General features: G+C 55.7%; 2 protein-coding genes, 2 long non-coding RNA genes and 1 other non-coding gene across 11 annotated transcripts in view; 3 read left to right on the top strand and 2 right to left on the bottom strand.

Moving 5' to 3' along the window:
- Positions 1-193: 193 nt before the first annotated feature.
- Positions 194-13,210, bottom strand: FAM83H (family with sequence similarity 83 member H). Of its 4 annotated transcripts, XM_060197921.1 has the most exons (6): positions 12,757-13,210; positions 5,966-6,427; positions 5,077-5,241; positions 4,876-5,000; positions 2,529-4,569; positions 194-2,486 (listed from the first exon to the last, which is right to left on the bottom strand). In XM_060197921.1, the coding sequence occupies exons 1-6, from the start codon at positions 13,153-13,155 to the stop codon at positions 1,674-1,676; spliced, it is 4,005 nt and encodes a 1,334-aa protein (XP_060053904.1). In that variant the 5' UTR covers positions 13,156-13,210; the 3' UTR covers positions 194-1,673. The 4 variants fall into 4 exon arrangements, with proteins under 4 accessions (XP_060053904.1, XP_060053896.1, XP_016040639.2 ...); XM_060197913.1 differs by having other exon boundaries at positions 194-4,569; positions 12,757-13,209; XM_016185153.2 differs by lacking the exon at positions 12,757-13,210 and adding an exon at positions 9,720-9,895 and having other exon boundaries at positions 194-4,569.
- LOC132540418 (uncharacterized) lies at positions 5,138-7,667 on the top strand. The gene is made up of 3 exons (XR_009551609.1): positions 5,138-5,249; positions 6,653-6,832; positions 7,195-7,667. It is a non-coding gene; the product is annotated as an uncharacterized LOC132540418 (long non-coding RNA).
- Positions 6,983-7,111, top strand: LOC132542950 (small nucleolar RNA SNORA17). Its single transcript, XR_009553922.1, has one exon. It is a non-coding gene; the product is annotated as a small nucleolar RNA SNORA17 (small nucleolar RNA).
- Positions 10,128-25,789, top strand: part of IQANK1 (IQ motif and ankyrin repeat containing 1) — an 18,952-nt gene continuing 3,290 nt past the window's right edge. Inside the window, exons 1-7 of one of the 4 annotated variants that reach the window (XM_060198007.1) lie at positions 10,128-10,302; positions 14,687-14,776; positions 23,604-23,770; positions 24,011-24,144; positions 24,222-24,386; positions 24,488-24,679; positions 24,751-24,876. In XM_060198007.1, coding sequence (XP_060053990.1) covers positions 24,124-24,144; positions 24,222-24,386; positions 24,488-24,679; positions 24,751-24,876 — 504 coding nt within the window. In that variant the 5' untranslated portion in view covers positions 10,128-10,302; positions 14,687-14,776; positions 23,604-23,770; positions 24,011-24,123. Of the gene's footprint in view, positions 10,303-10,784; positions 11,624-14,686; positions 14,777-23,333; positions 23,771-24,010; positions 24,145-24,221; positions 24,387-24,487; positions 24,680-24,750; positions 24,877-25,789 lie in introns of those variants that run through there. The other 3 variants (XM_060197997.1, XM_060197989.1, XM_016185124.2) reach the window with 3 other exon arrangements.
- Positions 21,048-24,284, bottom strand: LOC132540417 (uncharacterized). The gene is made up of 2 exons (XR_009551607.1): positions 24,115-24,284; positions 21,048-21,171 (listed from the first exon to the last, which is right to left on the bottom strand). It is a non-coding gene; the product is annotated as an uncharacterized LOC132540417 (long non-coding RNA).

Raw genomic sequence — 25,789 nt, 5'->3', positions numbered from 1 at the left:
TCATGCCATGTACGCTTAACCCGATGTGCTACCTACCACCCGACTCCCAAGAAATCTAAATTCTCTCTCTCTTCTTTTTAAATATTTATTCCCTTTTGTTGCCCTTGTTTTATTGTTGTAGTTAGTGTTGTTTGAAATCTAAGTTCTTAAGGCTAAAGATTGTAATTTATAATTGAGTGATCAAACTCGTGTGTGTGTGTATGTGTGTAAACGTCAAATTAGTTTGCACACTGTTTTATTGTTAAGACCAAACTTTTCAGAATCACATTTGAAATGTCTTAACAGCAGGACATGGGAAGAGACAGACAGGAGGCTCTGAGGGGTAGAAGGTTGTCCCCTTGTGAGGACTAGGACCTGTCTGTTAGGACAGCCTGACCACAGACAAGCCTGTCATTACTGCTGAGAATCTCCAGCTTCAGCTCATCCAGGAAAGGACCTTTTCCATCTCAATGGAAGTTCCTACTAATTACCCGTCAGGTGGTGGCAGATGGTGGCTTTGGTGACCACAATATGAGCTGTCAGGGCGAAGTATCTCCAGATCAAAGTCCGACCCTGCTTCCCTTTCCCAGCTGTTCAAATGCCTAGTTCCTTAAATCCTTTCCCAAGTTGAGTGACTGAATATGTACTTTAAACCAATTCAACTCATAATGCTAGCACCTACATTGGGGATATATATATATATATATATATATATATATATCCCAAAATGTGTCATTTTAAAATCAAGGTTACTCTCTGGAGGTGAAAAAAAAATACAATTAATGGGACACACTTTTGGGGTTGGGGACAGACAAAAGGTCAGCTGGGTGCTTTCTGTCAGCTGGGGGCAGGTGAACCCCTTTGCAGTGGACTGGGGCCTAGATGCTACTGCACCACCCCCCATCCTCACCTGCTTAAGAGCAAGCACCACACCAGCCCCTTTCTGGGGCATAGCTGGGGTGGCTCCTGCAAGGGGACAGCATGTTGGAGGCCACATCATCTATCCAGGCTGGGGGTTATGGGGCTGCAAAGTCCACTGTACTGGTTTCTTCCAGCCTTGCTGGAGACTATGTTGGCAGGGTAGGCCTCCTACCCACTCCAAGAGGGGAGTTGTTCTAGTCCAACTCCACTGCCTCCTAAGCCACCCACAACCAGTCTTGCTAACCCCATAACCAAACAACAGTCACTAAGAAAGATTACCAGGGTCTAGGGAACCAGGCATGCAGACTGGGCAGGCAGTGAGGCTCTGGAGAGAAAAGGGACTGTGGGGTGAGGGCAGAGGAGAACCTGAGAACAGAGACCCTGAGATGTGAGGCTCCAAGAGAAGCAGAGACTAAGGCACAGAGCTGGGGTCCTGTGTCAGATGGCACCAAGGCACAGAGGGATCCTGAGGTGAAGAAAGGCTCAAACAGGCTCTGCAGCCCTGAGAGGAAGGAGGCAATTCAGTAAGGTGTGGGGGGTGGGTGGGAGAGGGGTTTGCAAGGACTCAGAGGTTGTGGGTAAGTAAGAGACAGGAGCTAGAGGAGTAAGGCTTGGGTAGTGGTGGGAGGATGGGGTGAGAGGCACTGAATGAGCGAGCCCCCAGCTGACTCCGATTGTGCTCAGCGGGCTCCAGACTGCTTTGGCGAGAAGCCCAGGTGCCAGCCTGGGGGTGGCAGTGACAGGCGCCTGGCCTGGGGGGGGGGGCAGGGCACTCACTTCTTGCTTTTGAATGTGCCCAGAATCTTGGGCATGAACTTGCCCACCTTGCTGTCCCTTGTGTCCTCCTCTGCTGGGCCCTCCCCGACACCCGAGCCGCCACCAGCCTCATCCTTCTTGCAAAAGACTTCGAAGCGGCTGTAAACACGCTTTTCTTTGCGCATGCTTTCCATGCGGCGCAGCAGACGGTCACGCTCTTCCGCGCTGGCTGGCAGTGTGCGGCTCAGCCGGCCTTGAGCCCCTAGGCTGTCCGAGCGGAAGATGGCTGAACATTTGTCCTTGTCGGACATATCAGGGGCCAGGTTGCCACCAACGGAGGGGCGGACCAGCTCAGGGCTGCTGTGGGCCTGCCCCGGCCCGGCTCCCCCGCGGTGCTTCTGGCCATGGGCACTGATCTGCTCCAGGATGGCTTTGGTGTCATCGCGCAGGTTGCTGCTGTACAAGGCATTGACCGTGGCAGAGGCTAGGCGCGCCCGCGGGCTCCGCTCGTCCCCCTCGGCAGCCTCTATGCTGTCGCCACGGCCCAACGACAGCTGCCGGGGACTCTCGGGCTGGCCGTTCTCTTGAGGCAGCACGGGGAAGCCCCCTTCCTCTTCAGAGCGCCGCTCTCCCTTGGGGTTGAGGAGCTGCCGGAGGCGCAGAGAGCCCTTGCGTAGCACCTCCAGGGGGCCGCCAGCCGCCTCCTCCAGGGATCCGGGCTTCGGAGACTCTCCGGAGAAGTTGAGTGTGAGGCTGTCTCTGCGCTCCGGCACCGGGGGAACCGGGCTGCCCCTACGCTCCGGCACCGGGGGCACCGGACTGCCCCTGCGCTCTGACACCGGGGGCACCGGACTGCCCCTGAGCTCTGGCACTGTAGGCACCGGGCTGCCCCTGCGCTCTGGCACTGTGGGCACCGGGCTGCCTCTGCGCTCCAGACCCGTGGGGGTGGGGCTCCCTCTCCGCTCACTAAATCCTGCCGTCGGGCTTCCTCTCTGTGTGGGACTCTCCTTCCGCTCCGGGAAGGCAGAGGTGGGGTTCCCCTTTGGCTCGGTGCGGGAAGCCTGCTGCCCTCCAGGCCTCTCCAGGGGCGGTGGGCTGTCACGCCCCTGAGGGGAGGTGGAGCGGCCCTGGGTAGAGAGGAAACGTGAGGGCAGCCTGTCGGCGCCGCTGCGACCCAGTGTGTCCAGCAGCTGCGTGGCGGTAAGTGCGGCTGCTCCCGGCTGCCTCTCGGCCTCCTGGTGTAGCCGCTGCGCGAAAGAGTCCCGCAGGTCAAGCAGACAGCTCTCAAGGCTGCGGCGCTCGCTGCCGCCACCTGGCTTCACCTCCTCTCTCCACGTCTGGGCCACCGCCGCCTTGTGGCTGGTGGCAGTAACCGCAGCTCCCGGGGCAGCAGAATCGCGCGCAGGGCCCTTGTACTTCTCCAGGAGCTCGGCCACTTTAGCAGAGGTGGAGGAGCGCAAGGCCTCGCCGCTGGGGCCCAGCATCTCGCTGACTGTCTGCTCCTTGTGCAGCAGCTGCACCTTCTCGGTGGTGGCCGTGGCTGCCCCGCCGCTGCCCTCCGCCTGTGAGGAGCTGAAGATGAGCGAGGAGCGCAGGCGGGAGCTGCGCTGGATCAGCGGGTTCAGGCGCGAGCGGAAAGAGTCCTGTTTGGTCACGCTAGACTCCTCCATGCCCTCGCGCTCGGGGCCGTCGCCCCCGCCGCTGCCCGTGCCGGGCGCAGGGCCCTTGGCTGGGAAGGATGTGGGCAAGCGGAAGACGGAGGGAAGCAGTTCCCCAGCCGTGCCCCTGCCCCCGGGCACTAACACGTCATCATCATAGCCCTCTGTCTCCATGGGCACCGGCAGGCCCTCCTCGCCAGCTTCCTCGCCATGGCAGGCGCTCAGGTAGGAGGCCAGGCGCCAGTGGCGCAGCCCGGCCCGCCCCTCGGGTCCTCCCTTGCGCTCTGGCTCTGCATCAGGCATGGGCTCGGGGCCCAGTCTCGTCACCGGCTGGCACGGGAAGCTCTGGCCCAGGTTCGGGCGCGAAGGCCCTGGTGGTTCTAGGCCGCGGGGCCCGGGTCCGGGCCCGAAGGCGGGGTCTGGGCCGTGGCGCACCTCGCGCGAGGCACTGGACGGCACGTAGTCCAGCTTCTGGTGTCCATCCATGCCGAACTCCGAGAAGCGGGGCCCCCCACCAAGACCGAAGTCGTCCTGGTCTGCAAAGCCCGGTCGGCCTGAGCGCAGCTTCTCGAACAGGCCCTGCGGGCGCGGCGGTGCCAGCTGCGGGTCCCACTGGTAGTGCTGCTGGTAGAGCTGGTCGCGGTGGAAGTGGCTGGTCTGGAAGCGGAAGTCGTCGCCGTGGCTGAGGAAGGTCTGCCGCGACACCTGCCGGGCCGCCGCGAAGTTCTCCACGGCGCCCGCGCCGTCGGCCGCAGCATAGCTCTGCCGCTTGTAGGCGTCCATCTCCAGATGCCGCGCCTGGAAGAAGCCCCTCCCGCCCGCCAGCTCCCCGCCCAGGCCGGCCTCGGCGTCGAGCCGCCGCGCCAGTGGCCGCAGCCCCGCATGCTGCTCCAGGGCGCCCCCCGGCATGCGCAGGGGCTCCTCCCGTCGGAAGGCCGACAGGAAGTGGCGGTCTGGGTCGAGGAAGGAAGGGAAGCCCAGGCCCTCCTCCCGAGGCGGCGGGAAGAGAAGGTGTGCGCGTTTGGGGAAGGAGAAAGGGGTCGGTGCGCTGGCCATCTGACTGCTCATCAGGGGGCCAGCCCCCGCGTAGGGGGCCAGGGCGTAGGTGTCCATGCGGGCCAGAGCCCCAGCCGAGGGCACCAGGGGCTCCGACTGGGCGAAGAGGATGCGGAACTCCTCATCAAAGCTGGAGACCAGCTCGCCCTGGAACACGTGCGCCAGGCTGCGGTGGATCTTCTCGAAGGACCACATAAAGCTGCGGGCGAGGAGCAGACCAGAGTCAGAGGGGGCGGTGTCATCGCGTAGGATGGGAGGGGTGGCACCTGGGAGCGGGGCCAGAGTCAGAACTAGCACGTCATTGGTGGAGAGGGGGCGGGACCATATGCGTCATAAGGGTAGAGGGGCGTGGCCAGAATCAGGACTAGTATGTCTTCAGTGGGGAGGGGGCGGAGCAAACTGTGGGCTAGAGACTGGGCAGTAATTCCAGGAAGTCAAGTCAGACCAGGCCCCAGGCAGTGAATGGCGGTTGGGGCACTGGGGCTGCAGGAGGGGCGGGGCGCACCTGTAGCTGCCACTCATCACCACGGCACAGTCCACGAGCAGGAACTTCTCCTTCACGTGGCCCTTGAATGACTTCCCCGTGCGGCAGTAGTAAGTGGGGCCCGCCACAGTGCGCACACGAAGGAACTAGGGAGGGGGATACGTTTGGCTTGCGCAGGGTCGCCCTCCACCCCATTTCCCTAGGCCCCTCCTCATCACTCACATCCACGTGATGCAGGTTGACTCTGCACTTGTCGGCCATGTCCAGGAAGTGCTGCGCATTTATCTCATCCAGGAGGATGTACACTGGCACTCGGCGCGCCGCTGCCTCCAGGACCTCACCCAGTAGGTCCACATCCGTGAACATGTCCATCACCACGGCCACCACCTGCCAGGGTGGGGGACACAACCCTCTGCTGTTCCTACTACTATAGCTAAGCCACCAGGGACCTGGGGATGGAAATCTCTACACCACCCAAAACTACATCAGCCACACTAATCCATCCCAGAGCAATACGTGACTGTCAGGTGACCTTGGGTTACTGGCCAAGTGGGTGTTCCATGAGGGGGCCCTGCGCGCAGGCATAGAACCTGTATCCTGCTGAGCTGCCTCCTGGACTGGGGCAGAGCAAGGCAGGACACGCTGGGATCACTCTGCCTTAAATAGGGGAGCCCTTTTGTCTAGGGCAAGTGTCAGGGCTTAGCCCCAGATTCTATCCAGGGTGCGTTTCTGAGGGTGAGGTAACTGACAGCACCTGGACCTGATGCTTCAGTATACCTAGTTTCTTTGTCTCCCTTTGCTATTTGCCAATTGCTTGGTGTTGAGTGGGTTAGTTGCCCTCACGTGGGTCAAGACTAGGTCAAGAGGGGGACAGCCAGCCAGCCTAGACCCCCATGTCTGGGACCTGGCCATGAACCCAATGAAACATGCCTAAGGTCTGCAATAAGCCGTCTTTGGTGGCCCTGGAAGGCCTCCTAGGGGGCTTCTGCTGCAGACTGAGCCCTAGCCTACCCTCCTCACCCCCAGACTGTGGCTGAGCCAGCTGCTTCTTCATTCTCACACTCATTCTAGCTTCAAGGCCCTGTTCTGGTCTCCCAACCTGTCAGCACACCTGCTGGGCAGAGCGGATCATCCTCCGAGCCTCATCCTTGATGCTGGGGCTATCAGGTGGTGGTGGCTGCACCAGTGTGGTCACCTCTGTGCCCTGGAAGCCAAAGGTCAGGGGCCAGCCCAGGTCGAGCTCAGGCACAGCCTGGTCTGAGTTCACAGGCCAGTATGTGCCTGAAGAGCCATCAAAGTCCACGTTAGGAGGGCTGCCTTCTGAGGGCTCTCGGATGACATGCTGTGGGGGCTTCAGGTGGCGGCTCACATACTCCAACTCCTCAGGGCACAGAAAGGCAGGTGCCCCCTCAGTTGCCAGGAATCGGCTGTAGGCCTCAGGCCCACCCTCTGCCAACGCATCCACTGCCAGGCGATAGTATTCTTTGTAGTGAGGTGGCAGGTACCCAGGTGCCAGTGGGTTGTCCCCCTGTGAGGAGCTCTGGGAGCGACGGGCCATGTTGGGGCCAGGGACCTGGGGGGGGGCAACACATTACCAGGGCAATGGCATTGCAATGGCTTAATCCTCCTGTGTCCGTGAGCTGTGGCACTCAGCCTGTGCCTGGGAGCCTTCTAGGGCACCCCCAGATTCTGGGGTGTTGGAAACCTCTAACCCTGTGTTTGCTATTCTGACCTGGTTGGCAAACCCTGCTTGATATCCTCTTGTGCCTATGTAACACTTTTTTTTCTTTGCTGCCAGGGCTTCATGTCTGCATAATTTCACCACTAGATGACTTCCCACTCCCTCCCCTCTGAACCCCAGATAGAGGGTGAGGAAGAGAGAAGCAGAGATACCACAGGACTTGCTCCACTTGTGAAGTTTCTTTGTGTGGAGCTCCCATGTGGTGGCCAGGGATTCTAACTCAGGCCCTCACACATGGTAAAAAACTGTTTTACCAATCAGGCCATCTACCATTCAATAGCCCTTCCTCCATAAAAAAAAAAAAAAAAAAAAAAAAGTAGTAAAGTCATTATTTTATTACTGGTGGTATACAGAAAATGTAATCCAAACTGGATTAAGAAAGTTTTTCCTGCCCCTAGAGGCATTACGGATGTGAATGCTTTGTCACATGTGTGTCATTAGGTGGCAGAGAGAAGAGTCTTGTCTACGTCCAGTGCTCTGACCTGTGAGCCACTGTGTGATTGATAGTCTGACACTCAACACAGTGCCCCCGCCTGTTACTGCGTGTTTATTGGCAACCTGAATCCTGTCGTGTAAAAAAAGCTCTCATTCTTCCTTAGTACCTGCCTGCCCTCAAATCTCCAGGCGACCCTGTGATCTGAAGACTGGTGTTCATCTCTGTTGGATGAAGACTGATGGCTCACCATTCAAGGGGAAGGTGACTGTTAGCCTGTTGACAATGACCTTATGGAATGTCTGACCTCTGTCCAAGCCCAGGTTACCAACCAGCCCAACATCCAGAGGTGGTGTTAGATCATCTGAGAGATCTGGTCACCAAATGGTGCAGTGACCTTACCAGACAGACCAATACACCATCCTCAACCTTGTAGCAGATGCCAAGAGACCAGGAAAATGCTAGAAGGCTACTCTGCATCCTCCAGAGGCATTCACACAAATCATGAGGATCCACAGCTGGTCAAGCTCAGGGCCTCACAGCACTAAGTACTCCCTCACTGTTCTCCTAGTTTATGGATTTGGGAGGGAGGAGAGAGTATTTGGTTCCCAAAAGTAAAATTAAAGGGACTTTGTAAAACTTGAAGAAAAGCATTGCTGGGGACACTGGGTCATTTGTGGTACCTTAGCAGCTGCCAAAATCAGCCTGATAAACACTGGACCTCAGTGCAGAGCACATCACTGTCCCAGGACACAGAACAAAGTCCCACCTACCCGAGACCCACTGGTCTTGCACCTTCTGAACTGTGCCTCAATTCACAAGACCCCCCCGCCTTACCTGTGTCCCACTCTGCCACCATCCCATCTTACATGAAACCTCTCTGGGTACCATCCCACCTTTGCCTTCTAAGGAAGTCTGTTTCTTTCCCAATTCTCCCTTAGCAGTCCTCTCTCCCAAGACTCTGCTCACCACCTAGCTCTCATGCACTAGGGGAAAGTCAGAGCCTCCACTGTGGCAGTCAAGCTCACCCTGGACTCCCAGTGGGCCTCTCCTGAGCTTGGCCCCGCTTCACATCTCAGAGAGGTGCCCTGCCCGAGTGGCTCTAAACTTGCACTCCAGAAGGCCTATAGGGGCTCCCAGCTCCAGGGGACATCCTTCTGCACTCAGCCTGCAGCACCTGCTCACCTCTCCTCCTCCCACCCCAAAAGGGAGTCCTGTACTCTCTCCACCCCTGCTGCTTCCCATACTGGGTGGGTCCCAAGATGCACCCAGGTTCCAGAGCATCAATCTTGGCAGTGAAAGTGGCCCTGCTGGCTGACCACTGATCTGGAGGCACTGGGAGGGGGGGAGGTCAGGACTCCAGTAAATGACACTCGGGGTCATGGGGGGATGGAGGTGATGTGGAGCTGCAAGTTGGAGGTCCATGTGCCCTTTGGTTTGCTCCCTGACTAATGGTGCAGGAAACCAGCTCCCATCTTCTCATGGGCACCCTACGCACTGTGCTGACTTCCGGGCTGTCCTCACTGACCCTGCCCAGCCAGGGCCAGCCTTACACTGGCTACATAGGGGAATCCAGGGGTGGGGATACTGGCTACTGGCCATGAAGGGTCAGACCAATGGGACTTGGGGACTTTCCAACCGGATGGAGCCACAGAAGGGATCCACTCTCTTTCACTGGGGAGGGGCCATGTGCTGCAGTGTGTGTTGAGGGGGGGACCCCAAGAGGAGCAAGAAATTCTTGAATCAGAACCGGTGAAGGGGTGAAGTGATCCCCATAACCTGAAAGTGATTTTCTTTTCACAGTTCTGCACACCCTTACCTCAGAATGGGTAGTACCACTCCCCAGCCAGCAATAGGTAGCTCCAGAAAGCACCAGTTCCCACATATTTCCCTGACAAATGCGGGCCCTAAGGGAGGGGCACTAACCCACCCAGGTCAGTGACTCAGCGGGAACAGCGCCTCTGCCCTGACCTCTAACACAAGCCAAACAAAGCGGCCAGACGCGTAGGCCTGCGGCTCCATGGGCTCCCTAACCTGGTACTTCACAGAGTGACCCTGTGGCCCGAGGATGGGCTTCAAAGTGAGGGGGGTGCGGGTGGCGGGTGGTTAAGGATCTGAGCAGCTATGCTCCAAGTCGTGGACGCTGTGCCAAGTAGGACTGGGAAGCAGAAGACTGACGTGTCTGGCAGCCGGGGGTTGACAGGCGAAGGCACAGGGGCTGGAAGTCGGTGATTTGTAGTTTCAGGGAGTGAGGGTGCTCCATGCCGCCCAAGGGAATTAACCAAGCCCAGGAAGTTAGCGGCCGCCTTGGCCATTTGTCTCATGCACCCAGCCCAGTCCCAGTCCTGGGACTCAGGTGTGTGTGGGGGACGCGCTCTCCATACAGCAGCGTGGGGAAGCACAGCGCCCCGGCACCCCCGGGGTCCAGACTGGGCCCAGCTCCTTCCTGGGACTCCAGCTCGAGCTCCGAGCGAGTCAGGACGCGCCGGGGCAGGTGCCGCAGCCGCGTGGCCCTTCCCACGCGGCTCTCCCTGGACCCGCGTCGCCCGAAGGCACAGACGTCCACCCCGAAACCTGCGGCCGCGCACCCCCGATCCCGGGGAGGCCCCGTGGGGAACCCGGTTGCCCACCCCGCAGGCCCCGCTACCCACCGAGCGCCCTGCCCTGCTCGAGCCGGGGAGGAGGCCCTACCTGGCCAGGTGCGGGGGTCTCGGGACAAGGGCAGCAGGAGCCGACCGCCGCCCAGCGGCCTCGCGGTCCGGTCGGTCCGGCAGCCACTCCCAGCCGCGGCCCGCCCGCCGCGCGGCCTGATTCACGCGCCCGCCCCCGCCCCCGCCCCGCCCGCCGCTCCTGCCGGCTGCCTGCCCGGGCAGCACCTGGGGGCGGGGCGCCCCGCCCTGGCGCGCCCGCATTCCTACGCCCGCCGCCCCCCCCGCGCCCCCAGCCGCTCGCGGACCCCCGCTCGCCCCGAGTGGCGCGCGCCCGACCCCGGCCCTCAGCCCGCCGGCGACCCCGTCCGCCCCGGCCCCGCGCCCCTCCCCATCCGGCCCCGCCAGCCCCGGCCCACCCAGGAGCCCCGTTCCTCGGGCCCCGCGACCCCGAGGCACCCGGTGCTAATCCCAGGATCAAAGTCCCTACTGCTGACCCCTGACCCTCGCCCCGGAAGTCAAGGTGACTCGGAAGTTCCGGTTCGGTCGCTAGGAAACCCGCCGACACGACGCGAGGGGCGGGGCTTCTGGCCTCGCCAGAGAGTTGGAAGTGGCAGGTGAGACAGGTGAGGCCGCCGGGGCGGTGCCGAGCTCTGGGCGGGGCCGGGCTGGGGACCACCACCCCACCCCGACACCCTTCACCCGGCCTCTCCCTCTCCACTTCCGATGGAGGACCCGCTTGATGCCCATCAATGTCCATAAACACCTGAGACACCCCCACAAGCTCATCCCCAAATTCTGATGCCACAAGTGGAAGGGACTCACAGAGCCCCCCCCCCACAGATTTGAACCCACCTACACCTACCATCCTCTCCAGGAGTGGCTGTCCTAAACCCCACCTACATATGAGCCCACAAACAGCCCCTCTTCCACCAGCGGATAGGACACCCCTCAAGTCCTCCAAATCCACATAGACTAGCGCCTGAGCACACAGGACAGCACATGAACGACCCCCCCCACCCCCCCGCCGCGCGCCAGTTTTCCCATGGCCGCCCCAGCTCCCTAGGTGGCCCACCACCATCCTCACCGTGTCCCCCAGACACTTCATATTCATGTTCTGAACTCCACTTCCCCCTCAGGGCCATCCACCACCTAGCCAAATACCCAAGCACAGTCCCTCCAGTGCCTGCCACTTCTGCATTCTCCTTCCCCAGCCCCAAACCTTCACTGTATCTTCCTCTCTGTTTGCTTAGACATCAGGGTCACCCCCAGTGTCCTTAGTTCTTTCCTGAGCTACTCAGCCACACCCCAGCAGAGCAGACACGGTGAGAACACTGTGGGGGGCCAGTCCACTGTTACCTGTGTAGGGGGGCAGGGGTGGTGTGAGGGAATGAACTTTGGGGTCATTGAACTGGGAAGTCAAGGGGGCTGCAATGACAGATCTGCTAGGGCCAGGATGAGGGAGGGTGGGTGTAGAGAGTCAGGGCCTGGGTCGACTGGGACCATGCCCATGATGGGCATGGGGGCTTCAGCACAGTGGAGTGCAATCATGCCAGTGGCAGCCCCCCAGTTGAGAACAAGAACTTGTAGTGGGATGGGACAGTTGACCTCAGTGGTGTGTTTAGGGCCTGAGACCCACAGGCGGGTGAGGCAGGGGGCAGATGAGCAAGGCAGGGCCCAGGTGTTCTTGCCAGTGGCTCCCACTCAGACTGCTGGGCACACTCCAGGCATCAGTTGGACAGGCAGATCAGGAGGCCAGGTTGAGAGTATGAACCTGTACTCTCCTGCTCCACCAGCTGGGCCGAGTGCCATGCTGTCCCCCAGCATCCTCTCCCTGACCTTTCCCACTCACCCCCAGGAGGATGAGCAGTAAGAAGGGGGGGCCCAGAGCTACATCGGGCAAGACACAGTCACCCCTCCCTGGGACCAAACCAAGAGCTGCTGCTGGTGAGTGAGGGTGCCTTTCGACCCCTGCACACCCCTGCACCAACACCAACTTGTGTACCCTCTATGCAGCCACTCCAACAAGACCTCAGCCCCCCGCCCCCCGAATGGCGTTCTGAGGATCTCTCTGGGTTGTCCTTGAGGTGGACCTATTCCAGACCCTGGCTTTGGGGCTGGATCAGACTGGGGGATGTGTTTAGAGGACTGAACATATGACTGACATGGGTCTGACACACAGCAGGGCTAGAATTCAGGTAGGGAATTTGCAGGCTAAACATGTGGTCTATTCTGACCCTCTACTCCACCCTGCTACTACTTCTCCCTCAGGCTACCCTCTCCAGAGTCACGTTTAGATTGAATGGTGACAGCTTGCCAGAGCCTCAGCTCTCCTGTGTTCACCTGTACCTGCTGTCACTTCCCTCCTCCAAGTCCCATTTTATTGGTCATTCTCTGTTAAGCTGTCAATACCTGCCTGGTTAGGGTTCTGGGTCCCTTCTGTCTCAAGCCTGCACTGGGCTCTGTACTTGCTATGAGTGCACCTGCACTACTTCCCAGCCCCAGGTCCCCTAAGCCCAGATCATAGGGCGACTGTTGGTGGTTCCTTTTCCTCACTAAACTGGGTTACATCTGACCTCCTAAAATAGCCCCAGCAGCGTCTGAGGCGCATTTCCCCTGGAATGAGGATGAGGGCCCATGTACCGCGTGCAGCGTACACAATCTTAGCCCTGGGCGCCCAGGTACAATAAACAGGGGGCAGGGCAGGCCAGCACCAGGCAGCCAGGAACCCCTGCTTCTTGGGGCTGATACCTCCTGCCTGCCCACCAGGCCCTCACCCCAGGCTCAGCCCAAATCCTAAGCATTGCCCTGGACAGCTCACCCAGATGCGGGTCCTAGTGCTCAGGCCTGAACCAATTACAGGAGCACCTCTGCCTCAGTTTCTCCCAGCAAGCACACTCTGTCTGCATTGGCCAGCTTGCATGGACTGTCAGTGGTCTTGCAGCACCCTGTGTGCTGGGTACTGTGTAACTGTGCAGATATCCCTGCTGCCTCTGAGCCCTGAACTGGCACCTAGGAGTTGTCCCCCCCGATAGCCCATAGCCCTTTGTCAACCCCACCCTGTGTCCTTTGGGCCTTACCTGGCCTGGAGTCTGCAACCCCTCCAGGCCCTCGCTGCGGAGCTGCTCCAGGGCCATTGCCAGCTCCAGCCCCTCCACTCGCACCCAGGCCTGTTCTTCTTGTAGCTGCTGGAGCCACAACTGCTCCTCCTGCCATAGCTGCTCCCTCCACAGCTGCTCCTCTTGCCACAGCTGCATCTGTAGCTGGACCTGCCGCCGCCGGTCCTCAAGTAGCAGCTGCTCCTGGGCCAGGCACAGCTGGACCTCATGCAGCCTCAGCAGCTCGGGGCCCAGGCCTGGCACAAGGCCCCCAGCCCCGCAGCCTTCCATGTTTGCAGCAGGAACTAGCGCCAGCTGGGACCCCAGGGGAGCGGGCACCACCGGCCTCTCTGCTGCCTGCACCTGCTCTCCTCTAGCCATCTGGGGTTGTCCCCGGGGAGTCTGCTGGCCACTGGTCACGTGCTCCACAGGGGCCACCCCCACCTCCTCCACAGGCTCCCCTGTGGCTAGAGGCGGGGGCTCAGCCCCAGGGCCCTGCTGCCCCACTGCCACCTGCTGTGCCCTGCCTGCCCGCCGGGCTCGGGTTTTTCTTGTGCGCCCTCGCCTCCCTGACATCCTCAGCCCAGCACCGTCACCAAGCTGCTTCTTCCCGAGGGCCCCAGCTCTTCAACTGGCTGGCCTGGATCAGGCGGGCTCAGAACGCATTCCAGGGGATCACCCTTACAACCCCTCAAGCCTGCCCTGGGTTGGTGCCTGTGGCGCCTGCTCTGGGCCTGTCTGTCTGCCCTGAGCTGCTGATAGGCCCCTCTTGGTGGACGCCGCCTGCCCGCCTGCCTGCCTGCCTGCCTGCCTGCCTGCTGGGAAGTTTATAGGGACTCAGTGGCGCGGTGGCTCACCCGGCCGCGAAGGCTGACTAAGGTGCTGACACAGGGCGCGGGACTTTATGGGCCACAGGCCCCACTGGCCTGCCGGGGAAGGAGACTGGGAGAAACTAGAGGAGGTGGCTGCCGGCAGCTAGGCTGGCTGAGCACAGAAGGCAGCGAGTCTGGTCCTGCCCTGGGCGGGCGCTGCTGCCCCCCACTAGCCCCACCCCACTCCCCCATCCCTGGTCTCAGGAAGCCCAGAAACTACCCAGCCTGTGTTACTAGCACAGGCCCAGGAGCTGTGCCTGGGCCCAAGCTGCCAGAGGATGTTAGTACAGCTGGGCAGCAGGCATAGGGCAGCTGGGCAAAGAGCCTTGGAAGCCATCAAAACATTTTGGGACAGAGACGGGTGGAAGGGAAGAGTCCTGCCTCTGGGTGGGACAGGGTCTGTCCTGGCTGTGGGTCCAGCCCTTCTGCCCACAAACATAGCCCTGAAAAACCCTCTGCAGATCACCCTTAGAGCCCATGGGATGGGCCTGGGGAGATGGGTTCCAGGATCAGCCTGGGTGCTGGCACCCATGTTCCTGTGGGAAGGAAGCCTGGACCCCCTATAGCCACCTCAGCGTTTTCCCAGCCCCAGGCCTATGACTCACACCCACACCCAGGGCCCAGCCCCAGCCAACTCTGCCACACTGGCTGGACTGGTTTTCCCAGGCTACCTGTGCCCCTGCAGGAGGAGGTCTTCAGTCAGCGACTGCCAGGCAGCTCAGGTGGACACAGAGAGCAGGGCCTGGGGACAGAGGCAGTGTGGCGGGAGCAGTGCTGGGGATGGTCAGGTAGAGGCTCCCTTGCATCTGCACTCAGTCCTGGGGCTCTGGACCCCCCTCTGCAGATACTCACCACACCCCCACGTGGCCTCCTGGCAGCCATGTGCCTGCAGGACTGGGGCTGCTCATTTACACCATGTCTTTGTGTGTGTGTGTGTGGGGGGGGCACCTTAAATGCCTAGACACACCTCCCCATAAATGCTCTTTTGGGGAGAATGGGTCTCCACTGCCCAGAGCTCTCTGACACTCTTCCTTCCCCAGGGAAGCAGGGAGAGGCTCGCCAGTCTCAGAGGAAGACAGGCCAGCAGACCAAGGAGCCTGTACCCCCTCAAGGCCCAGAGGTCCCAGCAGGTGAGAGTGTGGGTAGGAGCAGTAAGGCTGGAGGCTGGGCAACAGGGGCAGGTGTGTGTGTAGTGTGTGTATAAATGTTTGCTTGTATGTGTGGCATGTACCTCCTGGGAGCCCACCCCACATACCCCAGCTCTACATGTCCAAGCTTCCTCTCAGGAGCCCAGCCTCTCAGACCCCAGCTCCGCATGCTGTCTTCCCCAGTGGAAGAACTAACTTCTTTTTTTTTTTTAATTTATTTTTTATTTATTTATTTTTTTATTTAAGAAAGGATTAATTAACAAAACCATAGGGTAGGAGGGGTACAACTCCACACAATTCCCACCACCCAATCTCCATATCCCACCCCCTCTCCTGATAGCTTTCCCATTCTCTATCTCTCTGGGAGCATGGACCCAGGGTCATTGAGGGTTGCAGAAGGTAGAAGGTCTGGCTTCTGTAATTGCTTCCCCGCTGAACATGGGCGTTGACTGGTCGGTCCATACTCCCAGTCTGCCTCTCTCTTTCCCTAGTAGGGTGGGTCTCTGGGGAAGCAGAGCTCCAGGACACATTGGTGGGGTCTTCAATCCAAAGAACTAACTTCTAACATGGCAGGTGGGTCAGAGGCTATAGCTCCACTTGGCATCCTTCCTGGGTACCTGTCTTCTGCCCAGCTCCCTGCACCCCCAATTCTTCTGGCCCAACCTCCAGAGATGTCTCTGTAATCCAGTCTTCCTGCTAGGATTGGGTTTTTCTTGTGCTCCAAACATATCCAGCTGCCACCCAGCCTGTCCTGGGGGTCCTCAAGACCCAAGAGCACATCCACATGAGCACCTGGCACTCCCTCTTCTGAGTCCTGCTCCCCATGTCCCCATGCCCAGGGTGGCCCCTATGTCCTCTCTGTTGTCTCTCTCCATGTTGCCTGGAACCAGGCCTTCCTCCCACGTTTTATCCAGTCCACAGGAGTGCCCTGTGTAAGTCAGATCCCTAGTAGCAGTGTGAGCCTTGTCCCTGAAAGCAGCTCCCAATCTCAGCATCTGTACCAGGGGAAGGGTCTGAACTGTCCTAGGGATGAAGTGGACCGCAGACTTAAAAGAAAGAAAAAAATAAGTGGTCCGGGAGATGGTGCAGTGGATAAAGCACTGGATTCCCAAGCATGAGGTCCTGAGTTCGATCCCCGGCAGCACATGTACCAGGGTGATGTCTGGTTTTTTCTCTCCTCCTATCTCTCTCATGAATAAATAAGTTTTAAAAAAAATTAAAAAAAAAAACCTCTTCCACTTGCCCAAGGGTTTGGATTGCATGCAGTGAAAACAGTCTATGAAACTTAATCAGAGATGGAATTTGCTGGAAGGAAAGCCAGCAGCTGGAGAGTTGGGTTGAAGAGGTAAAAAGGAACAGGAGCCAAGACACAGGCACAGTCAGACCCCAGTCTGCTTAGCATGTCCCCTGTGTCACCAGAGGCCTGCAGAACATCACTACTCCCAATAGCAGCTCCCAGCACTGAGCTGGCCCCTGTCCCAGTGGCACTACCTCTTGGCCCAGTGAGGACTCAGCTGGTCTGTAATGTGAGTGCTTAACCAGGTGCGCCACCGCCTGGCCCCGACTCAGCTGGTCTGCCTGAACTTACCTGCTTGCTGTCAGGAAAGGCAAGAGGAGACTCACATACCCGACTGCCATCCTGGTTTCTGAAAATTCAATTTATTGATTTAATATGAGATATACATGGAGTCCCCAGTCTTGTACATGGATTATGGAGGATCAAATCAGGAACCTCAGGCAAGAGAGGCCCAGTTCCAGTACAGATCAGAACAGAGGCAATCTGCACAGTGGGATTGTCACTAGATGTACGTGTGTGTGTGTGTGTGTGACTGAACCTTCTCTTAAGTGTATTTTGCAGTAGCTACCAGGCCTGCATGACATAGGTGGTGCCTCTGTACTCTGCATCTCTCCTGCCTGTGTGTCACTGTCCAGGCTTCTGCAGTGTCCCAGCTATCAACCTAAGTTTATGAATCATGTCAAAGCCACCGGGATGGTCTAGTCTAAATCTGGTTAATAAGAGGGCTTGAGTCAGGCTAGAGAGACAGCTCATCCAGTAAGGCACACATCTTACCATTTGCTTGGCCCACGCTTGGGCCCAGCACCACATGAGCAGTGCCATGACACTAGAGGAAGCTCAGGCTTTACACTGTCTCTCCACCTCCCTCATCTACCTAAATGATAAAGTCGGCATGAGAATGGTGAGATTGTACATGTGGGAGGCCCAGTGAGGAGTCAGATGGTCTGACAGCTTATCTGTTCGCTGTCAGGAAAGGCAGAAGAGAATCTACACGTCCCAGTGCCATCCAGAAAACCAAAAGTAAAAACAAAGAGGGCTTAAATCATTTAGGTGTCACCATCCCTATCACAGCAGCCACTCCCGTGGGAGGCAGAGTGACCCAGAACAAGGGTGATGTCTACCTAGGAGCCCAGGTCACCTCTAGTGTCACATACACAGAACCATGACTCCCATGTTTGGTGCCCCATTTGCTCTGCTATGAATAAAGCAGTGCTGCAGGTCCCCTTCTCTCTCTCTCCACATCTACCCCTAACTTCTCAGTTTATCTGTTTCTATCCAAAGTGAAAAAGATTAAACACATTAAACATAATAGCAAAGGAGGACCTATTGGGGGTTGTATTGTTATGAGGAAATGCATGTACAAACTATTGTATTTCACTGTTGACTGTAAACCATTAGTCCTTCAATAAAGAAATTTTTTGAAAAAAGTAAACACATTTAAAATAGCTCATCTTTTGCCCTGGGGTGTCCTTGCACACCCAGGTTTACAGAACCTTGAAAAGTTGGCAGTGTGCTTTTGTCTCCCACCCTCTGGAACTGCCACGTCTTGATGACCCAGATCCCTCTACCACCAATGTACGGTGCTGTCACATCTCCAGACAGTGCACACTTAGTGCTCCTGTGCTCTGGGCCATGGCATCCACATAGATGGTATGGGTGGGAGTTTAGGGTTGGGGAGGCTGAGATCAGCTCCCTGTTGGGAGGCTGGCTAGTAGCTTAATGTCATCTGCAGTGGTGGCCCATAGCATGGGCTCCATGACAGACAGGACACCTTGGGAGTTAGTGTTCTGCAGTCAGCAGTCTGTGGGCTGCATTGTGACAAAGCAAGGAGGCCAGCGGGCTCAGGTCCCTGAGGTGTGTCCAGTGCTCTCTGCTGCCCCACGGTGGACATCAGCAGAAAGTGCAGCCATTGTGCCGCTCCCCAAACTCGAGCTCAGTCTCCCCGCCAGCTTATAGAGGAGGCCACACAAGTGATATGAACGGAAAGATGGTGGGGAACACCACCCCTGCCCTCCTGATTTTATTCAGAGATTTTATTTATTTTTAATTAAGATGATATATTTGTAGAGTAGTTGTAGGGTCACTGCAAAATTGAGGGGAAGACATGGCTCCCTCACCCCCAGTATGCCACTTGTACTTTCCTTGGTGTCCCCAGGACCTCCTGCACAATAAGACACACACCTCACCACCTGGCCATTTCCCCACATCTTGTTTCCTTTTTAAAAATTATTAATTTTGAGGCAGGGGTAGATAGCATAATGGTTATGCAAACAGACTTGTTAAGCCTGAGGCTCCAAAGTCCCAGGTTCAATCCCCTGCACCACCATAAACCAGAGCTGATCAGTGCTCTGGTTCTTCTTCTTCTAGCCCTTCTTCCATAGCCAGTCAACAGCAAAGCTGTCGGGAGCTGCTTGTTGCTGGCTTTGAAAGTGACTGGGATCCATGTGGATTCAGTCGGCTAGGAAGGATCGTCAGTTTCCCCAATGAATGGGTACTCACGGGATGCACCACGAGAAGGTCGATCCAATGCAACTGCTCTGGTAAAAAATAATAATAATAATAATATTTTTATTTTTTAGCCTTCAGGCTTATTGCTGGAGCTCAGTGCCAGCACTATACATCTATGGCTCCTAGTGGCCATTCCCCCCCCCCCCACCTTCGTTTCATTTAATAGGACAGAGAGAAATTGAGAGAGAGGGAGATAGAAAGATAGTCACCCTTCGAGCCCCCAGCTCCCCACCTGCAGGAGAGACGTTTCACAGGCAGTGAAGCAGGTCTGCAGATGTCTTTCTCTCCCTCTGTCTTCCCCTCCTCTCTCCATTTCTCTCTGTCCTATCCAACAATGACAACATCAACAACAATAACTACAATCAACAAGGGCAACAAAAGGAAATAATAGACACCCGCAGACCTGCTTCACTACTCCAGAACTGTCCCCACTGTAGGCAGGGAGCTCGAACCTGGGTCCTTGCACAGATTCTTGTGCTTAGTACTATGTATGTTTAACAAGATACACCACTGTCCCCCAATCTTGTTTCCTCATGGGCCTGGTTATTTTGGGGTTCTGGGCACTGCATGTGAAAACATGGAGGTGTGCTGGTATTCTGGACACCATCTTCTTTGAGTATGCATCAAGGTGAGGGCAGTGCCAGGGAGATATTACAGTGGTTATATACCAGATTTTCATGTCTGAGGCTCTGAGGGCCCAGGTTCAGTCTCCCAAACCACCATAAGGCAGAGTTTCAAGATGCTCTGGTTAAAGAGTGTAAATATGGAATTGGGAAGACAGCATAATGGTTACACAGAAAGACTTTCATACTTGAGGCTCTGAGGTCCCAGTTCAATCCCCGGCACCACCATAAGGCAGAGCTGAGTTCTGGTATACCAACAATGGTATATCAGGTGAGGGCAGCTTAGGACGTCCTTCATCTAGCTGGGGTGTGTGGTCTGGGGCTAGCTCCTGCCCTGAGAGCTTGCTTGCTTTCCCCATAGGTGTCGTTTTCCCTGCTTCTGCCCAGTCCTGGAAAATACAGAGCACTCACTTACATCCCCATTTCAGATAAATACAAGGTCATTTCTCAGTATATGTCCCCAAAGCAGTGTTTTGCATTCTCATGCACTAAATCTGGTGACCCGGAAGCCTTACCAAGGCAGGTTGGCTGGGACTCCTCCTCCTCTTCACACTATTTTTTGGCTACAAAAATTCTTATTTTTTAAAATATTTCTTTATTTATTTTCTTTGTTGCCCTTGTTTTTGTTTTTTTTTTTCCTCCAGGGTTATTGCTGGGCTTGGTGCCTGCACCATGAATCCACCGCTCCTGGAGGCCATTCTTTCCCCCTTTTTGTTGCCCTTGTTGTAGCCTCATTATGGTTATTATTATTGCCATTGTCAGTTGTTCATTGTTGGATAGGACAGAGAGAAATGGAGAGAGGAGGGGAAGACAGAGAGGAGGAGAGAAAGATAGACACCTGCAGACCCACTTCACCGCCTGTGAAGCGACTCCCCTGCAGGTGGGGAGCCAGGGGCTCTAACCGGGATCCTTACACCGGTCCCTGCGCTTTGCGCCACATGCGCTTAACCCGCTATGCTACCACCCAACTCCCAGAAAATTATTTATTATTGATTTAATATTGATTGACAAAATCCAAGGTAACAGGGGTACAATTCCACACTGTTCCCATCACTTCTGTGTCTCCATACCTTCCACTGGAAACCGAAGTAGTTCTCCAAGGTTAAAGATAAGGGTTGATTATATTTTTGCCCACTTTTAAATGTTCTTAGTTTCTCTTCCTTTCTAAGTCTTACCTACACCTACTACTACTTCCAAATAGCTTTCCTTTTTTCCTTTCCTCTCTCTGAGTCCTGATGGAATTGGGTTTCAGAGCCCTCTAGTCTTCCCCTAATATTTGTCCCTCTGGGAGTACGGACTAATATTCTTTTAGGGTGCAGAAGGTGGGAGTTCTTGCTTCTGTAATTGTTTTCCTCTGGACATGGGTATGGCAGGTCAGTTCATGTTCCCAGCCTGCTTCTATGTTTCCCGAGTGGGGTAGGGGTCCTCTTCACTACTTTTTTTTAATGAGTAGGGACCTCACATATGCCTGATCAAATCACTTCTAGGCTGCTTTTTTATTCAAATCTACACCGAAGGAGAAAGAGAGAGGGAGAGGCATTGCAGCATCAGCTTCCCCCAGTACTAGGGCACTCTCATGTGCAAGGCACATCCCCTAACCAATGAGCTAGTCTTCTGGCACCTCGACCTGTTTTAAAATGCAGGTAGTTCTCACATAGTGACTGGGTTCTGTGCCTGAAACCTGGTTGATAAACAAATGTGTCAGTAAATAGCAGCTGCCCCTTACCCCTTCCAGACATAATGGATTGGCTCAAAAGTGGGCCTGTCAACCATCTTTGGAGAGTTTAATGTTGTTTTTGCATCATTTACAACATTCATAAATTAAGACTTTTAAAAAAGATGTTTTATTTATTTATTATTTATTGGCTAGACAGATGTTGAGAAGGAAGGGGGAGGTGGGGGGAGGGTGACAACTGCAGCACTGCTTCAGCACTCCTAAAGCTTTCCTCCTGCAGGTGGGGAAATTTGCAACATTTTAAAAGCTATCATCTATAGCGTTTGAATATATTTAAGACTATATATTCAGTAGTATATTGTACTTACTAAAAAACAGAGGGCATAGATTATACCATGGGATGCACAGTAAAATACATATATATAGTGGAGACATTCTAGTCTAGTGTCCACCAGTGACTGTGGGAATGAGACCGAAATTGAGCTAGGAGAGCAGGCTTGAAGCTCTTGGGTGGCTTCTAGTGTTCAGTATGCAGCACAGTGTCACGAGGGCCCAATGGTTGTCTTCTTCCACTTGTATGCTCCACTAACCTTTTGTGTTCTCTGATGTCCCAAACCCTAACCAAGGTGTATCCTGATTGCTTCTGGTCTTTTATTTATTTTAAATATTATATATTATGTGTGTGTGTGTATGTGTGTTATTTTATTTTTTGCCTCCAGGGTTATTGCTGGGGTTCGGTGCCTGCACCATGAATCCACTGCTCCTGGAGGCTATTTTTCCTTTTGTTGCTCTTCTTGTTTTATCATTGTTGTGGTTATTATTATTGTTATTGATGTTATTGCTGTTGGATAGGACAGAGAGAAATGGAGAGAGGAGAGGAAGACAGAAAGGGGGAGAGAAAGATAGACACCTGCAGACCTGCTTCACTGCTTATGAAGTGACCCCTCCCTGCCGGTGGAGATCCAGGAACAGGGATCCTTACACCTGTCCTTGCACTTTGTGCCATGTGTGCTTAACCCACTGCGCTACAGCTCGACCCCCTAAAGATTTTATATACTTTTGAAAAATATTTATTTACTTTCCCTTTTTTTGCCCTTGTTTTTTTTATTGTTGTTGTAGTTATTATTATTGTTGTTGTTGTTGATGTCTTCATTGTTAGATAGGACAAAGAGAAATGGAGAGAGGAGGGGAAAACATAGAGGGGGAGAGATAGATAGAGACCTGCAGACCTGCTTTACCACCTGTGAAGTGACTCTCCTGCAGGTGGGGAGCCAGGGGCTCGAACCAGGATCCTTATGCCGGTCTTTGCACTTTGTGCCATGTGCGCTTAACCTGCTGCTCTACTGCCCGACTCCTTTTTTTACTTTTTTAGATATAGTTTTTTATTTAGATAGAAATAAAGCACCCAAATAAAGTATCTTTACTTAAATAGAAATAGAGAGAAAGGGAGAGACCAACCACAACTTCCTTGAACGCAGTGGGGGCTGGGCTTGAGCTTGGGCTGCTCACATGACAAAGCAGTGTACTATCCATGTGAGCTATTTTGCCGGCTTCAACTAATTTTTTTAAACAGGTGATTTATTTTTATTTTCTATTATTATTATTACTAGCAGGCATCAGCATAGCAGTGGAGGTCGGGCTTGAAACTAGGCTGCACACATGGCAAAGCAGTGGACTATCCATATGAGCTAGTTCACCAGCCCCTTAATTTATGTGTTAATGATGGAGGAAGAGGAGGAGGAGAAAGGAAAACTGGAACATAGCTCTAGTATATGTGATGCTAGGAACAGAACTCAGGATCTCATAGTGTCAGTCTGGAGCCTTATCTCCAGCCACACACTCTGAATCTTGTATTTCCTGGCATACACCGTGTCTGGTTTTTTTTTCTTTTTTTCTTTTTTTTTCTTCCAAGGTTATCGCTGGGAATCAGTGCCTGCACTACCAATCCACTGCTCCTAGAGGCCATTTTTTCCCCATTTTGTTGTCCTTGTTGTTGTCTCTTTTATGGTTTTTCTTTTTCTTTTTTCTACTGTGTCTGTTTAAAGGTTCATTGCAAGTGAACATTCTAATTTGATATAGAAATATTTTACCCTTGTTGGTCTCTGCTAACAAACATTTTTTTTATTATCTTTATTTATTTATTGGATAGAGACAGTCAGAAATTGAGAGGGAAAGGAGGGGTAGAGAGGGTGAGAGACAGAGAGACACCTGCAGCCCTGCTTCACCACTTGAGAAGCTTTCCCCCTACAGGTGGGGACCGGGGGCTCGAACCTGGGTCCTTGCACATTGTAACGTGTGTGCTCAACCAGGTATGCCACCACCCAGCCCATGCCAACAAATATTTTACCCTTGTTGGTCCTTATTTTCTTGTCTGGGTGCTCCTTCCTGTTGTCTTCCCTTCTCCCTTCACTGGCAGGTATTTGGGTACCTGGTTCTGTGTTGTGTTTGGCTGTGCCATGTGATCCCTTGACCTCTTGGGGATATGGGGTGACCTGCTGTCTTTTAATCTGTCACAAGACAAGCTGCTGAGACATTCTTGGGGTTCTGGGGTTAGACTTATGGAAGCCTTGTGGGGTGTGGCTGCCATTTCCACCCTTTTAAGATAAAAGGACAGTGATGATGGACAGGAGGTAGCTCCATCCCCAGCACTGTATGTGCCACAGAGATGCTCTAGTTCTCTCTCTCTCTCTCTTCCTCTCGTAAAAGGGCTAGTGATATCTGCGAAGCAAATCTGGGTGTAGATGCTTTGACCTGCTGCTCCTGTCCCTGGGAACTGGGGCCCTGGCCTCTTGCAGACCCCTTCTGAGGTCTGAGTGGGGAGAAGGGAGCACAGCTTCCCTATAACAGCCCTGATGCTGGGATCTCAGTGCTGGGTAGGGAACCCTTCTGACTTTGGGACTTTTTTTCACTGTTTGTTGCCCGGTTTCCTGCCCACTAGGGGTCTTCTGTGCCCCTGCCATCGCATGGGGCAGGAAAGGCCAGGGGCTGGGGTCCTCATGGTCCCCCAGACCTGGACCTTGCTGGTGACTTTAAGGATTTAGGACGCGCGCAGCCGCAGGCAGGCAGCCTGGAGGGAGCCAGTGCCCACTGGCCGTGCTTTGCTCCCGCCCCAGAGCCCACCCGGGAGGATAGAGCGGCCATCGTCCTCCAGAGCGCCTTCCGGCGGTGCCTGGCCAGGAGGGAGCTGGAGCGCCGCCGCAGGGAGCAGCAGGCTTACCTGGAGCAGATGGAGCAGCTGCAGAGAGAGGTGAGGGTGCCGCCCAGGGCGCGGGGCTGTGGGGTGCACTCCCCGGCCGCTGGGCCTCAAGCCCCCGTCTCCCCCAGGCCTTCCTGGCACTGGTGCGGCGCGAGCAGGAGGCGGCGCGGCGGCGGCAGGAAGAGGAGGAGGCTGCCGAGCGGCGGCGGCGGGAGGAGCAGCGGCGCCGGGTCCGCCTGCTAGAGGCCGCCTTCGACGGGAATCTGGGCGAGATCCGGGCGGTGCTGCAGGAGGTCAGCCCCGGCGGGGCGGGGCGGGGCGGGGAGGGGCGGGGCGGGGCGGGGCGGGGAGGGGCGGGGCGGGGCGGGGTCGCAAGTGACCTGGTGCCCTGCAGGTGGACGAGGAGGTGAACCGCGAGGGTGCGGGCCGCGACGAGGCGTGGACGGCGCGGCGGCTGCAGCGGCGCATGGCAGCGGTAGAGGGCGCCGACGGCCACGGGAACACACCGCTGTCCGAGGCGGCCGCCGGCGGGCAGCCCAAGGCCATCCAGCTGCTGGCGGAGCTGGGTGCCAACCCCAACTGCAAGGTGGGCGGGGCGGGCCGGGGTGGGGCGAGGGAGGGCCGGGGCGGGCCGGGGCTCAGGCACCCCTCCCTCAGGGCGCCTTTGGGCGCACGCCGCTCTACCGAGCCGCCTTCGGAGGCCACCTGGAAGCCGTGGAGGTGCTCTTGCAGCTGGGAGCCGACCCCCGGGTGTACGCGGATGACGGGAGCACCCCAGAGCAGGTGCAGCCAACCAATCACGCCCCCACGTGGTGCCCGCCTCTTTCTTCCTCCCTTGACTTATTTCAGAGAGAGAGAGTTCATTCCTTCAGGGGGAAAGCTTCTGATGTTTCCCCCTCTCTTATCTCTTTTTCCCTCTCAATCTCTCTTTGTCCTATTAAAAAAAAAAGCCACCAGGAGCGGTAGGTTTGTCCTTATGCAGGCACTGAGCCCCAATAACCCTGGCGGCAATAAACAAATAATAGGGGGGCAGGCGGAGGGTAGATAGCATAAAGGTTACGCAGAGAATCTTGAGGCTCCCAAGTCCCAGGTTCAAACGCCCCCCCACACACACTACCATAAGCCAGAGCTGAGCAGTGCTCTGGTGGTAATAATAATAATAATAACAACAACAATAATGACAATAATAATAATGCCAGGCAGTGGCACACCTGGTTAAGTGCACATAGTACTGTGTGCAAGAACCCAGATTCGAACCCCACTCCCCATCTGCACCAGGGATGCTTCAGAGCAGTGAAGAAGGCCTTTCTCCTTCTCTTTCAAATTCTCTGTCCTAGCAAATAAACAGGAGAGGGGAAAAAAAAAAAAGAGTGGCCACCAGGAGGGCCAGGTGGTGGCGCATCTGGCTGAGCGCATATAGGGTAGGGGGTAGATAGCATAATGGTTATGCAAACAGACTCTCATGCCTGAGGCTTGCAAGTCCCAGGTTCAATCCCCCGCACCACCGTAAGCCAGAGCTGAACAAGGCTCTGGTAAAAATAAATAAATAAATAAATAAATTAATTAATTAATTAATTAATTAAAAAGAAAAGAATGGCAGTAGTGCAGGCACTGACCTCCCCCACCCCCACCCACACAGCAGTGGTAACCCTAGTGGTTTCGATGCTAGGGATCAAACTCAGGATCTCAGGTTTGA

Source organism: Erinaceus europaeus, chromosome 1 (assembly GCF_950295315.1).
Source record: "Erinaceus europaeus chromosome 1, mEriEur2.1, whole genome shotgun sequence".
NCBI classification, from domain to species: Eukaryota; Metazoa; Chordata; class Mammalia; order Eulipotyphla; family Erinaceidae; genus Erinaceus; species Erinaceus europaeus.
Note: the sequence above shows the minus strand (reverse complement) of the source record. Positions and strands in the feature narration are given on the sequence as shown.